The sequence below is a fragment of the Protopterus annectens genome, chromosome 12.part0 (assembly GCF_019279795.1).
Source record: "Protopterus annectens isolate FY-2018-M chromosome 12.part0, PAN1.0, whole genome shotgun sequence".
NCBI lineage: Eukaryota > Metazoa > Chordata > Ceratodontiformes > Protopteridae > Protopterus > Protopterus annectens.
Genome location: NC_056746.1, coordinates 1119261751 through 1119277057, shown reverse-complemented (window position 1 = coordinate 1119277057; position 15307 = coordinate 1119261751). Strand labels below are relative to the sequence as shown.

The window sequence follows — 15307 nt, the reverse complement described above, 5'->3', positions numbered from 1 at the left end:
CCTTCCTGTAGCACCACCACAGCATTACTGTCATTCACCAATATAGTTAACCACCATAGAAACAAGGGTTTATTTGTTTCTTCCATATTCTTAGACTTATCAAAAGCCTTTGACATGGTAAATCACAGTATGCTTCTTGAAACTCTATCTACCCTAAATATAAGTTCCCCCTCTATGTCATGGTTCAACAGCTACTTTATCTGGCCATCAGCAAGCAGTCCTATGGCAGGGACAACTGACCCCCCCCCTGTTACCAGTTACCATAGGAGTCCCTCAAGGATCCATCCTTGGCCCTTTGCTGCTCTCTTTATTTACTAACAAGATCCCTTCATTCTCACCCACTGCCTCAGTAGTACAATACGCAGATGACACCACCCGTATATGTGCTGCCCCCACCCTAAGTAAACTACAAACCCTAACCCAAAATAACTTCACCCTAGCCGAAACGTGGTTCACTAACATTAAACAACTTCTTAAACCCAAATAAAAAACAAATTCTTTTCAGCCCAGGCAGATCTCCTCCCCTAAATAGTTATTTCACCATCAACTCTAAAGAAAACATTCAAATTAGTCCAACCACACACATTAAACTGTTAGGTGTAGAAGTAGACAATAACCTGAGGTTCGATATCCACATAGCACAAACCATCAAGAGAGTTGTAAAAAAACTTGGACTACAGGAACAAACAGTTTATGACTAAACACACCAAAGTAACCATTGCAAGGACTCATCTTCTATCCACCCTCCTCTATGCCGCTCCCATCTTGACTAATCTCCGCCAAACCCATCTAAATAAAATGGAATCTTGCTACAACAAGGTTGCTAAGTTTGCTACTGAAGCCTCATATATAGGATAAGTGTCACTACTGTCTATCCCTTAAGCAGCTTAACTGGCTTGAGTTGCCTCATATACTTCTACTCAATCAACTCTCTATAACACACAAACTGTACTAACTTCCTGAGAAAACCCCAGCACTTCAGCATCTAATTCAGCCGCACACTCCCTCTAGAGCCTTAAGATCTAGTAACCAGAACCTCATAACTGTCATCCAACATAGAAATGATGCTGGTAAATCCCTCTTTGCTAGCATTATTGCTAAATCCTGGAACACACTACCAACCCAAATAACTTCTACCACATCCTTTATTCATTTCAAAAAACCCCTGAAAACCCACTATTTACATGACTGGCTATGTTCATGCCACTCACCAGGCTAACCCAAACTAAGAGAATGTTTCTGTGTATAGCCAAGTATAAACAGTTCCCCTGAAAGCTTGTGAACCCATTGATATTTACTTGACAAAACTTGTATCTATAAAAATAATACACTGTTTTAAGTTATTATGTACCACAATGATGGTCTACTATAAGAATTGTTAATATCTAACATATTGTGTATGTTTGCTATATGTATGCTCTATTTTTTTTTTTCTTCTCTCATGTACTTTATTGTATTGTGAAGCTTTTCTCCCCGGGCCTCCGCTGAAAATAGACATGTGTCCAGTCGGACTTTCCCGGTAAACAAATGTAAAATAAATAAATATCTTCAAATTTTAATTTTTTGATTACATTTTCTGTCAAGGAAAAGTTTTCAGTCACAGAGGTTTCACCAGTTGCTGCTCGAATTTAGCCGTCTTGGCCATGCCCCCTCCACAATTTTATACATTCTTGACATCGGTGCATGAATGTTTTGTACAGCATATATATCAACTTGGTAAATGTATGCATATTGAAAAAAAACATGATAGTGAGAAGGGGAGGTTAGAGATCTATTACAAAACATGGTGGTTGTAGTTATGGTGCTGCTGTTTGCTTTATGCAGTTTGCTGTACCAAAGCAAGGCATAAGCACTTAGTAATGAAGTATTTAATGAACCTTATGGAAAGAACGAGCAGGGGAAAGAGAAGACCACAAGTAAAGGATATTGGGAGTACATCTCAACTGCTGTGGTTTAAGCCCTCAGATGTAGCCTTGCTAAAGGCCTGTTTATGGGTATATAACTTAGGAAGTAAACCAAACAAAACCAAGATCCCCATGATTAGTTCTATAGATTCTATTGTATTAAGACCTTCTTTTGTGAGAAATAAGACAATGCTTCTCTTTCTTGACCCTCTGCTGTGATTTTAATGCTCAGAGGTTACAGATTGGGAGTGTGGTAGAAAAGTGGGGTGTTTACCATAGGACGGTGGGGAGAATAGAATTAAGGAAATACATTGGCAAGAATGTGTGCATATGTTTGTGCGTGTGTATGGGTATGAATGAGTAGAATTTCAATGAATATATGAAAGTGGATAAGACCATGAATTAGAGGTTATGGGAGAGAGAGAGACTGGAGATTTTTATAGCTGACATGGGAATTCAACAATTACAATACCAGCAGGTGGCTTGGGGAGTCTTAATGGTCAATTTGAAGTCTAGTTTTAAAACAAGTTTATGTATGTTAGGAGGGATTTTTTTTCCAAAGTCTGCCAATTTAACTTCTGTAGGTTGAGCCTTCATGCTTGCTGACTAGTGGCTTGACTTGTGCTTGTAACACAGCTCTGGAGCTGTAGCCCTTTGGGTGGTATACCAGGAGTGGATCTTGCCACAATATTGTGATACTTGAGAGGCATAAGATGGATCAAATTCAAAGAATAAGGTAGTTCTGGTCACGTAAGCTTGCTTAAGACTTCTCCATGGGGATTACTGGGAAAGTATATCAATTGCCAAGTGTATAATCTTCTTATAGGCTAACTCAAGTTTGGCTGTGGTGGTTATGAGAAGGTTAGTTATTGTTAGTACATGGGAGGCATGCAGGAGGTAGGGCATCAGGAAAGTGTGGATTATAGCAGTGAATAAAAGCCCTCACCCTTTATAACATGCCAAGCCTTGATAGCTTTTTGTAGTAAAATTAGAGCTGTTGGCTAGGGAAAGCTTTGAACCCTTTTGTAATTGAACATGTGCATAATATATAAAACTCGTGTACCAGCAAAGTAAGCTTCTTATTGTCTCAAGCTGTTAGTTTTATTTGAAAAGGCTATGTTTGGTGTGTGTACTCCGCCCCTTCATTTGGTTATGCTAAGAAATGTTGTTTACTTTTCTTGTACACATTTTTAAAGAGAGCACTCCAGTAATGCATTCTGATAATTAGTGGATTCCTTTTTTAATTGTTTTGCATTTTAAGGAGCAGCCAATCTTGCTTGGGAAAAAGAAGAAGCTTCTGAAAGGCCGCAGTGCAGAGTTCAGTGTTGACTTCGTCTTTGCCGAGAAGGATGCAGATTACAGCAGTGACTGGGCTATGGCGGATGTAATGAAACAGCTTAAAAAGAAGGTGAGTGCACACTGGGCATCAGTGATCTCAAGGCCAGCTGGATATTCTGTATGAAACATGTGCCATTTCTTAAGCCCCCAGCCCACCCCCAGAAACATGGGTACTGCTTACAATGAAGTGCACTTTGCTTATGGTAATGATGAAAGAAAGAAGAATGTAACAAAATCAGTATGGAGTTGTGATGTTTTGCTAACGGTTAAAAGTAATTTGTTGAAGTTGTTACTGTTCTCTGTTATACTGTTTTATTTTTACATTGAAAGCAAACAAAGTTATCAGTAATCCCAGAGAAATAACTGTTTCACTAAATAAAACCAATAAAATAAACAGTAAAAACATGGCTTATAAAGTTATAATAACACACATGCTTTCACATTCAAAAATGCTTCATCAGGTTTAAAAATATGTCCCAAACTATAGAAATTTAAATAACAATTAACCAAATTAACCACTAAATGATGTAATCCATGTAGCTTCAGCACAGGTTTTGAAGAACAAGACTCATTTAGTCCTGGTTCAAGCAATGCATTCAGTCGCAGTATCCATTTATATTCACAATATTCACTTAAGGTAATAACATCACTCCTTTGTATATTAGTAGTGACAATCTGCAACACACTAAATTTAAACTTGTGTGTCTCTCCTCTTTCAGAAACATGCTTAGCTAGGGCCTTTGTGGCATTGCCTTTCCTAACATCATATAAATGTTATGAGATTCTTTCTTCAGAGTCTATTTCTCTTACTAAGTTAAAAGGGTAAGCACTTCTTGCAAGTTGCAATGTAAACCAACTTAATAGACACACAATTAACAGCATGTTGAAAATAATACACTTTAAAAATTACTGGATGCTTAAAGAAGGATATGTTGTCAATAAACTGACAGTAACTGCAACTAATACAAGGAAAGGTACCAAATATTTTCTTTATTTAAGTTAAATGCATTATCCCTGTCAAATATATTCCTGTAACGTAGCTGTTTTTTTAATGTTCAACTTGTTTTTAAAAACTATATTAACCTTTTTATAGATACATAAGATGTGGAAGGAGTAAAGATACACAAATTGATAAACTGTGTGCAGATTCTAAAATTTATTCTCAGACACAACAGATTATAGATATGTTTACAAAGTCTTATGCAAAACAGTTTGGCTCCACAAAAGGTGTTGTAACTTGTCCTAGTGACATCCAGGGTAACCCCAGATACTGGAATCAAATTAGATTATATTGAAAAAGAACTGTGCAAACTGGATCCAAACAAAGCGCAGGGAGGAGACGGAATAAGTAACAATGACCTGAAAACACTTAAGCAAGAACTTACGCTGCCATTACATCTATTATTAACTAGGTCATATAAATATGGGGAGATTCCTCAAGATTGGAGACATGCACTTATTAAACCTGTCTTTAAGGGAAAGGGGAGTAGGACAAACCCAGAATCATATAGACCCTTAAGTCTACTTTCATGTTGTGGAAAAATAATGTAGATGGTAATATTGGATAAGTTATTGTCAGAACTGGATAGGTTGGGACTAGAAACCCTATATCAGCATGCATATGTTGAAAATAGATCTATTACCACCTGTAACATGATGTTCTATAACAATATAATATAATAATGAATAAAAAATTGTGCTGTGATTTGATTTTTATAGATTTAACTTCAGCATTTGACAGGGTCATGCACAAAACTGATAAATTAGTACAACTAGGTATTGATGCACTGTTGATAAGATGGATAGCTGCATGGCTTACCCATAGGACATGGCAAGTATCACACACCAACTGGACAGGTGAAATCCTTGGTTATAGTCAAGGTGTCCCACAGGGCTCTGTACTAGGCCCTTACTTGTTTAGATTGTATCTTTCAGACCTTACTTTTTCATCTGAGGTGTTCTACAGTCTATATGCCGATGAACTGAAATTGGGTAAACTGATTACAAGTTTTACAAATAAGGCATGTCTGCGAAATAATTTGACTAAATTGCCCATTTGGGCACAGGAGAATAATATGTTGATAAATACATCAAATACTAAGCATATGAGATTTGGGAGACATAAACTAAAAGGTGAATATTTAATACAGCACACAGTGATTGAAACTGTAGACTCATTTAAGGACCTGGGTATGTGGGTAGATTCAACTATGAGTTTTTCTAATCATATCAACCAATTGGCTAATGATAGTTATAGAACTATAAGTTGTATAAAAAGATTTATAAAGTCTAGGAAATCAAACATAATGAAGTCATTGTTTGTTAGATTTGACCCAAACTTGAGTATGGAATAACAATATGGAAACCATACAGGAAAACGAGCATGAATAAACTGGAAAGAGTACAGAGGAAATATACTAAGGGCATCCATGGATGTGAAAATCTAAGTTATCAAAGACTAAAATATCTGAACTTGTACAGTGTCTCTTACAGATATTTAAGAGGAGATCTTATTCGGGTATATAGGGCATTTAGGGACAACTACCTCTGGGAATGTTTGGGGTTATCAAAAAGTACTAGAGAATCGTCAGATAACCTATGTAGAAGATTCTATAGGAATGAGAAGTGTACTAATTGGTTCTCTGACAGAGTAGCTGATGCTTGGAACAGACTACCAAATTACATTAAAGCAAGTACTAGTTTAGATATTTTTAAGAACAGCCTGGACATTTATTATGGGAACAAGTGTTTTGGCATATTGGCAAGCTAGAAGGGCTTTAATGCCCATGCTTGAAACATTTGTATGTATGTATGTAGGTGTCATTCCAACTATTCTCTTTACGTAGAGCAGTGGTAGCAGTTAACTTTGTTAAATGTTCATGTGGTTGATAAAGTGAACTGTGATGTGTTTTTACCAAATGCACATTTTATTTAACAGCCTTGTAGTCCAGTAAAAGTTTTGCCAAAAAGATGCAACTAGGTTGGTACTGGCGGTGAGAATGTGCATGAGAGTGCTTATGGATTAGGATTAGAGTAAAGGCTAGGTGAGGGGATAGTTTTAGTTTTGGGTATTAGGGGTAGGTGTGTGCATATGAGTGTTTACCTGTTTGGATTTGAGATAGGGCTATGTAAGGGGGGTAATCATATTGTTGTCTTCATAAGTTATGTTTCATTGCTGTCATACAACAGTCAAGGAACACGGACTCCAAAATCTCCAGATGATGCATTTATCTCCCCAATCAGAGACTGGCTGTTTTTGAATGAGTATAAACTTTTACTGTCTGATAAGATTGAGAGTTTGTTCCACAGCATCGCCAGTTTTTGAATCAGATATGAATCTAGTAATATGAGAATAAGTTCATGATATCTGATTCCAAGACTTTGGTATGTTTGGAAATGTGTGTCAGTGTTTTGTGTAGTGGTAGTAGTAGGGAAAAGTTTTTTTTTAAGGTAATGTGTAGGGTTTTGGTTAGGGGGAAGGTTAAGGTTAGCTTGCATGAGTAAGGCAGTGCAGGAAGGGAATCATTACTTGTGTTTGCTAACTCTACCTTGCCCGTAACCCCAGTCCTACACATTACCTTATGAAAAACTTTCTCAGTAGTATCACAATTTGTACAAAGTGTCTCGTGCTGGGTTTTTTTTTGTTTTAATTTAATGTATTTACAAATCTGAAAAAGACAGCATTTTTATTCATTTTCATTTGGTTTGTAGTCAGTATGGTGATTGTTCAGTAATTGTGTATATTGTGCTCCTCAACATATGGTGATCAGTGAAAGTGGTGTATTTTTGCACTTCAACGCATTTGATTGTAATTGTGTGTGTGTGTGTGTGTGTGTGTGTGTGTGTGTGTGTGTGTGTGTGTGTGTGTGTGATGTACACTGTGTGTATAAATACATATGGATCTATAAATACACACACATGCATACTACACAAGAGCCTGTGTTTCTGAAGTATAGCCACACTATCCACTTATGCTGTGCTGATGAGGTCATTAAAAAGGATGAAACAACATGCATGTTCACAGCTGGTAAGGTTTAGCTTTATTGGCCTGAATACAGTCATAAAGACTGAAAAAGTTATGGACACACAGAGGCCATGTAGCTGAAATACTTGATGTCCTTAAGGATTCTTTGCATATATCCCGTGGGCCTCCATTACAGGAGGTTTAAGATATCGTACAGTGAAAACTCTAGCCTGGTTGGGTTTTGGTTGCAGTTTTTACTGTATAGTTTGTCTGTGTGATCTATCTTTTGCTTTGTATATCTATTTATAATATATATATGTATGTACATCTCTATTTATAGGTCTACTTCAGTAGACCGAAATGCCATATCACCAACATTTAAAAGACCAAGACCAGGAAGAGTGAAACTTCACATTACCAACATTCAGAACACTGAACGTTTGGAATGGCCTAGTGATTGCTGAGTAAAGAGGGACAATGAGATCCCTAGATCTAGACATGATCCCTTTGTTTATGAGCTGTGCAGTATAGAAGGACTTTCTTAAAACAATGGACACGTGCTGGTCAAAAGTTATGCCACTGTCCACATAAGTTCCCATATCCAGAATAACTGGGTCAACTCCTGAGGTAGATGATGTCCCAAAGGATACACTAACACCTTTTTTTTTTTTTGTATTTGGTTTCAGTCCATGATTTTGGCACCAGTTGTTTATTTGGTACAAACCTTCCTACAGGATGGCTAAATCATTTGGGGATTCAGTGACTGCTCCTAGCTTGCAGTCATCTGCAAACGTAGTCAGCCAGAGCCTTTTGGTTTTGGATTTTACTCCAGAAAAGTAGATGTCCAATAGAAGTCCTAGCACAGACTCCACTGGTGACTGGTCTCTCTGTGGTGGTAACTTACCCTATTATGATTACGTGCGGACTATCTGTGAAGCAGATGGCAACCCAGTGGGTGACATTGGGGTTTATTCCCAGTTTATTTAGCTTTTCTACTATGCCTAAGAGAGGAATTGTGCTAAAAGCTTTGGCCAGGTCGAGTTATGCGTTGTGCAAGTTTTTTTTGTTTTTTGCTTCATCCATTGGAACCACTTGGCAATCTGGAATAAACCCTAAACGGAGCAAAATTAAACCCACCCAAGTGGGGGGCTTCGACCCCCACACCCCCCTTACTTAAATATACCAACTGCAAGATCGCACTACACTGATGACGGGGCAAAGTTCACCATGGTGGCCAAGTGGTTCCTTTCACAGGGAAAGGTTTTTAGCAGTCCGTGGTTTCGGATGATCGGCTTTTCGGAGAACTGGTCTCGGGTAAGTAGGTTTAGTTGAACTGCAAATTCGGTCATTCAACATAGATCCGTATATATACATTTATGTGTGTGTGTGTAAACAGGTGCATGTACTTTCATCAATGTGTATGTTTCATCGACTGTATTTTAGCAGGTGCAGCTGATTGAAAAATAACAGGTTTTGGAGTAAGATTGTGGTACGTTGGGGGTTGAGGACCATGCTCTTTCCCCAGCTGGTATATATTAGTAACATGGTGCAGGAGGGCTTGCCCCTTTGCAAAAATACTGTTTGTGTTTTTTTTTTTTTTTTATGATCCTTTGTGGATCAATGTTTAGGTGCTTTGTTGTAGTGAGTTTGGTGTGTGTGTGTGTGTGTGTGTGTGTGTGTGTGTGTGTGTGTGTGTGTGTGTGCGCATGTCAAGAAATGTACATATTGACAAACTGTTCAACTTCCATATGTAGCTGTGTGTGTGCGTGCCTGTATAGGAGGCTCAAAGTTGGACAAAACCTGGTTTGCTGGTTGTTCTGAATTCTGTATATGGAAGGCTTTTTATTGTGACTCTTTTATGTTTTTCTTCATTTGTTGGGACATGCAACATCTGAATTCATATTCTGTCATTCTGAGCTCATTCAACAATAATGGGTGGCTTGCTCTGTGTTTATATGTTCCACTTGCTGCACATTGTATACATCGTACAAATTATATTGCCATACTTTTATGTACATAGATATTTACATAATATGTGTGTTTTTAACTCATTCCCTCCAGTGGGGCTCCTGAAATTTACAGTGTAACTTCCAGTGGGCAGAAATTAAGCTTTTGATAAAATCAAATTATGTTGTTACATTACAAACAAATGTTCATATTTCTGGAACCATAGGTGGTTACTAGATGAGAGTAAATGGCAAACACTTCAGCAGAAACTATATTTATAGTGGTTGATTCTTTAGGTTTCAGGTCTTAAACTGGATTTTGTAAGTCACAGCAAACACAGAAACTATTAAGTTTTGAAACATTTTGTAAACAGCTTGCAATATCTCTGCAACCACGCAGGTTACATTCACAATGTCAGCAGCATTTTGTTCATCTAGCTGAGAGCTTTCATATGAGTTTAAGCAGGTCATACAAACAGTTAACGAAACTAGAGAGAGACCAAGTATTAGAATAGTTGTATTGTCCATTCTGTAAACTTTAAGATGACATATTTCAATAGCTTGTATGCAGCATGGTTTTGGAATTAATTATTAATGTCAAAGACTTTAAATCAGCTACGAAAGACGATCTAAAAAGTTGCTGGTCATGCCACTCTAATCACCTTCCATAACCTGTCTCCCTATCTTATGTAGCTTGCTGTTTGCCCTCATTGGTATTTTTCTGTCATGTGATAGCTCTGTTAGTCATCTTATTTAGATAATTACGTGTTTACTCAGTCTTAAAATATTTCTACACATATACTACGTGTCAGATCCTCGCCAACTCAAACTGGCTGTAATTATTAACTCTGCATACTGTCCTTGTACCTATCTTAACTGTAAGGACAAATTAAACTCAAATTTTTTTATGCTTTTACTGTTCCAACCTGAAAATGTTTGTTTGTAAATAATATTTCACTTCCAATTTTATTGTAATTTTTTTGTGGAGTTTTTCTCCCAGGGCCTCCGCTGAAGAAGGGCCATCAGCTCAGCTGGACCAACCCGATCAACAAATGTAAAATAAATAATGTAAATATAAATAAGCAGTACTAGACGCCTATAGTTGTCAGTAGAATATAACTTCAGAAACACCTGGAGGCATCACTGGGGTTAAGGAAGGATTTATAACTAATCCTTTTCCTCATCCATTATCCATATGGCCAACTTTCTTTTTTTTTTTTTTCTTTTTTTCAAAGAATTTTATTAAATAATTATTAAAATGAACAAATATTTCCATGAAATTATAACATTTTTTTCTTTAAAGTTAAAAAAATTAAAAAACAAACTTTCTAATATATATAAACCAATGTAACTAAACTATGTACAAAGACGTTCATCATGCAAAAACAAATTTTCTTAATGTAGCTGTAGGATTAATAAAAATCATCTGTTTACATAAATTAATAAACTATTTTTCTAGAAGTTCATAGATGATATTCCATGAATTATATAATGTAGTATTCCTAGATGATCTAGATTTAATAGTTAACATTTCCAAATTACACGTTTCAAGGAGTATATTTTTAAATTCCAAAAATGTAGGTGCTGTACTAGATTTCCAATTCTTAGTGATTGTTTTTCTAGCTATAGATAGTATAGACCAAACCAAAGGGTACTTATTCTCTTTTACACAATCAGGAACAGGAGTATTAAATAAAACAAGTGATTTAGATATAAAGAAATTATCAGTAAAAATTGTTTACAACAAATTATTGAAATCATCCCAAAATTTTCTTAAATATATGCAATTATAAAACATATGAGACCAGTCAGCATTCAATTCAATATTACATCTCCAACATGTTATATTCTTTTTAGAAAATATACTTATATTATGAGGAGTGATAAATGATCTATTTAAAAATCTCCATGTGAATAATTTCCATTTTAAAGAAGAAGTAGTCGTACTTGCTGATTGTAAAATATTAAATTTGTCTTTCTTAGAAGGGCGATTATTAATTTATTTCCAATAATTACCTGAATGTGTATCTAAATCACATTTAATTGCCCTATAAATGTTTGATAACTTGTTATTAGCAGGAGATTTATGCAAAACTGATAAAATCCTATATTGTATTAGCTTGGGAATTTTTTTCCTAATTATAGGAGACATAGAATCCAATTTATTTAATACATATTGTCTAGCTTCTTGAAGCTCTAACCATAAACAAGAATCAAGTTTATACTCTTCCAAGAGTAAACTGTTGGATTTATCATCATTTGGTGCCAAAATGTTAAATACTTTTGCTGAAATATAGACATTTTTGTATAATCTGAAGAGAAAATAGATCTGTGTGTGTAGGCTGTAGGGAAGAGTAAAAAAAGCCAATCCTTATATATGTTATATTTAAATATAACATTTTTAAATGATTTTAAAAGAAAAACTATATACTTAGTTAAAACTCAGAGAAGAAAATTCAGAAATGTAATCTTTTAACCTCCAAATAAATGGATTATTGATTATATTTAGCTTATAGGAACTGTTTATATTTTTGGTATTTTGTGACAATACCTCTATAAACTCTTTCCACTTAGCAGTATATTCCACATCAATGAGATGAGAGATTGTATTGAATACTGATGAAATTGAATAAATTTCTAAATTTGGTAAGGCTATACCCACATTATTCCAATTATACATATGGTATGTTAATGCAATCCTTGGCTTATTTGGGAACCACAAAAATTTCTGGATCATTGAATTAATTTTTTTAATTATTTGGTAAGAAGGAGGTATAGATAAAGATTGAATTATATATAAGATTTTGGGGAGAAGGATCATCTTTATTATTAAAAGTTTATCATCCATAGAAAAGGGTAATTTGTTCCATTTATTTATTAAATATTCTATTTGTAATAGACTTTTATTATAATTTATTTGAATGGTATCTTTAATATTGTTAGTAATAATTATACCTAAATATGCTATTTGTTGAGACTGAGCTATATATTCATTATATTCATCAGGTATATTGTATTTTTTGAACCTGTTAAAATAATTTGTGTTTTATTATTATTAAAAGTAAGGCCAGAATTTATTTGAAAATATTCCATGTTTTTAAAAAGTTTTTGTATAGATTCCCTTCTACTCCCAAGAGTAATCAATATGTCTTCTGCAAACGTTTGTATTGTAGATGATATAGTGGGGTTTAACTTGTATCCTTCAATATCTGTATCATGTCTTATTAAATTTGCCCATGGTTCCATAACTAATGAAAATAAAAGAGGGGATAAAGGACACCCTTGCTTAGTACCTTTTACTATTGGTATATTTTGAGATATACTAGTGCCAATTTTAACATAAGCTTGGCTACCTTCATATAACAGAGTGATAAGATTGATAAAATTATTGGAGAAATTTAATTCCTTTAATAGAGTGAACAAATATTCCCATGTAACTGAGTCAAAAGCACAATTTATATCAAAACAACTAGGGTTAAATTTGTTTTAAGATTTTTCACCGACTCAAAGTTAATATTCTTTTAATGTTATCATATGAAGTTCTCTTCATTATAAACCCCGTTTGATCACTATCAACTAATTTGGGTAAAAGTGTTTTAAGCCTTTCTGCATAAATGGACATAAATAATTTGTAATCGGTGTTTAATAGGGAGATGGGTCTATAGGAGGTACACTTAGAGGGATCTTTGTTAGATTTTAAAATAGGAGAAATAAAAGTGTATTTCCAAGAAGGTGAAATTATGTTTTTGTCCTGAACAAGATTAAATACTTTATAAAGCAATTTTAGAGCATTTATAGGTAGTAATTTGTAAATTTCAGGAATGATGCCGTCATTATCTGGTGCTTTATTTTGCTTTAATTTGGTAATGTGAGTTTGAAGTTCTTTGAAAGATATTTGTTTATCAATAGAAATCCCTTGTTCCTCAAAGTCTTGTTTTAGTGTATTTATTAATAAATGTTTTTATTTCCTCTTTAGAGTTGATTTCAGTAGTTGTTTGGTTGATGTTTATAAAAACTCTCTAAATTCAGTTAATATATAATGAATTTCCGACACCATTTTTCCATTTTAGGGGAGAATATTTCATTAATATGATTAAATCTATTTAATCTTTTCGTTTTATTAGCAAGAATTTTTAAGGATTTAGGGTCAGAAGAGAATTTTATAAACTTGAATTTTTCTATATTGATCATAGTTTTATGTTTTAATATTTCTAGATATTTATTATTTAACATATTTCTTTTCTTTTATCTGATATATCTTTATCACCCATATTACTAAGTTTTAAAGTGTCTAATTTACATTGTATATTTTGCAGCTGTTTATCCCAAGCTTTCTTTTTTTGTTGTACCAATTCAATATCCTACCATATAGATAAGCTTTTAGGGCATCCCATATGTAAATTTCTGATATATCATTAGTATTGTTAAGTTCTAAAAAATTCTGTACTTCTGTAGAAATGAAATCATTAAAATCTTTTAATTTTGTGATATAAGCTGGGATCTTTTTATATGAATATTAAAATTTGGATCGACTACCACTTCAAAAAATATAGAATTATGATCGGATAAAGGACATGAAATCACTGCTGATTTGTTTAAGGAATCTGTTAAATTATTAGAAATAAAAACTCTATCTATCCTCGAGTATGAGTTATGTCTATGAGAAAAAAAGGTGTAAAACAAAGTAGTAGTATCTGCAAAATAATTTATATCTTTCAAAAAATAAGTATCTGAAAAGTCTTTTAATAATTTAGATGATGTAGATATTCTTCTCTTCCCATTAGTACTAAAGTCTTTGTAATCTAGAATACAATTGAAATCTCCTGCCAAAATAATGTTCCATTTAGAGAATAGTACAATTTGATCTAGATGTTGTTTCACTGTGTTTATCCCTATCCCTGGGATCCAGTATATGTTAATCAATGTGAAAATTTTACTGTTTATTTCTATGGTGACTGCACAAAACATTCCTTTATTATCCTTGTATGTATCTATTATTTTAGGAAAAGGCATTATGCTGTTCCATAGGATAGCTACTCCTGTCTTTTTCTTAGTATGTTCAGAACTTACTAAAATCTTATATGTTTTAGATTCAAGTCTGAATATATCCTCTGTTAAGTGAGTTTCTTGTAAAAATACTAACTGGGATTTATGTAACTTAAGATATCTAGTTAAATTCCTCCTTTTATTAGGATTATTTAAACCATTAATGTTAACTGATATACCTTTTAGTGTAGCCATTGAAAATTAAATGATGTAAATATAAACATACTGATCTAAGAAATACACAAGAATATATCTATAGGAATACTATTATGATCATTGGAACAAACATAGTGTAAGAATATCATATTCTTAAAATTAAGGTTGTTTCCTACTACATAAGAAATGAATGTCTGAAAAGTTATTAGAAAATATTTATAACCTAAACATGAAACAAAATAACCAACCCGAACCCCTCTGGAGTTTAAAACTCCTAACTCGAATGACATCAGTCACTCGAATCGACCTCCTATCAAAAGAAGCATCCAATCAGCACCTGCCTAAATGTCTATAGTCATAACTATAAAAATAAGGCTTCTCATCAATAACATAAACATTGTTTTTGTATGAACCAAATGTATAGATATAATGTTGTGTCAGTTAGTAAATTGATGACAGTTACATCTTAGGAATAAAGTACAGAATTTTCTTACATTAGTTAGGTTATTAAGAACTACCATGATCTATTAGTTCACTCTTCTGCTTTAAAGTAATCACATTTGATAAGAACCTTAAAAAGAGACTATAGCATTATTTTATTACTGAAATATGGCTAATAAAGGCTGAAGTGTGATATATAGTACTGCCATAGGTGATCAGCTAACTGGGACATAGTTGTAAATGAATCACCTAAAGGCCTTCAATAACCACTAACATTTGCAACTAATAAATAAGATGCTAATAAAAGTGATTTTACCAATAATCAACTAACATACTGATTGTTCTGAAAGAAATGAACACTGCATTTCTTTGCCAGAAACCAAATATAGTGATTACTCATCAAGAAGTAAAACCAACAACATCCTGCTAGTTTTCTTATAACCAAACACCCCGGTGCAGTCTCTCGTAGAAGAGTGACTAGTAAACCTTAAAAGTCTGATCTTCCATTCATT

At 34.0% G+C, this 15307-nt stretch overlaps 1 protein-coding gene across 1 annotated transcript in view; it reads left to right on the top strand.

Annotated features, from left to right (window-relative positions):
• DDX27 (DEAD-box helicase 27) overlaps positions 1 to 15307 on the top strand; it is a 409290-nt gene that overhangs the window by 169390 nt on the left and 224593 nt on the right. The window contains exon 2 of the mRNA XM_044090130.1: positions 3166 to 3312. Within this exon, the coding sequence (XP_043946065.1) occupies positions 3166 to 3312 (147 nt within the window). The remainder of the gene's footprint in view (positions 1 to 3165; positions 3313 to 15307) is intronic.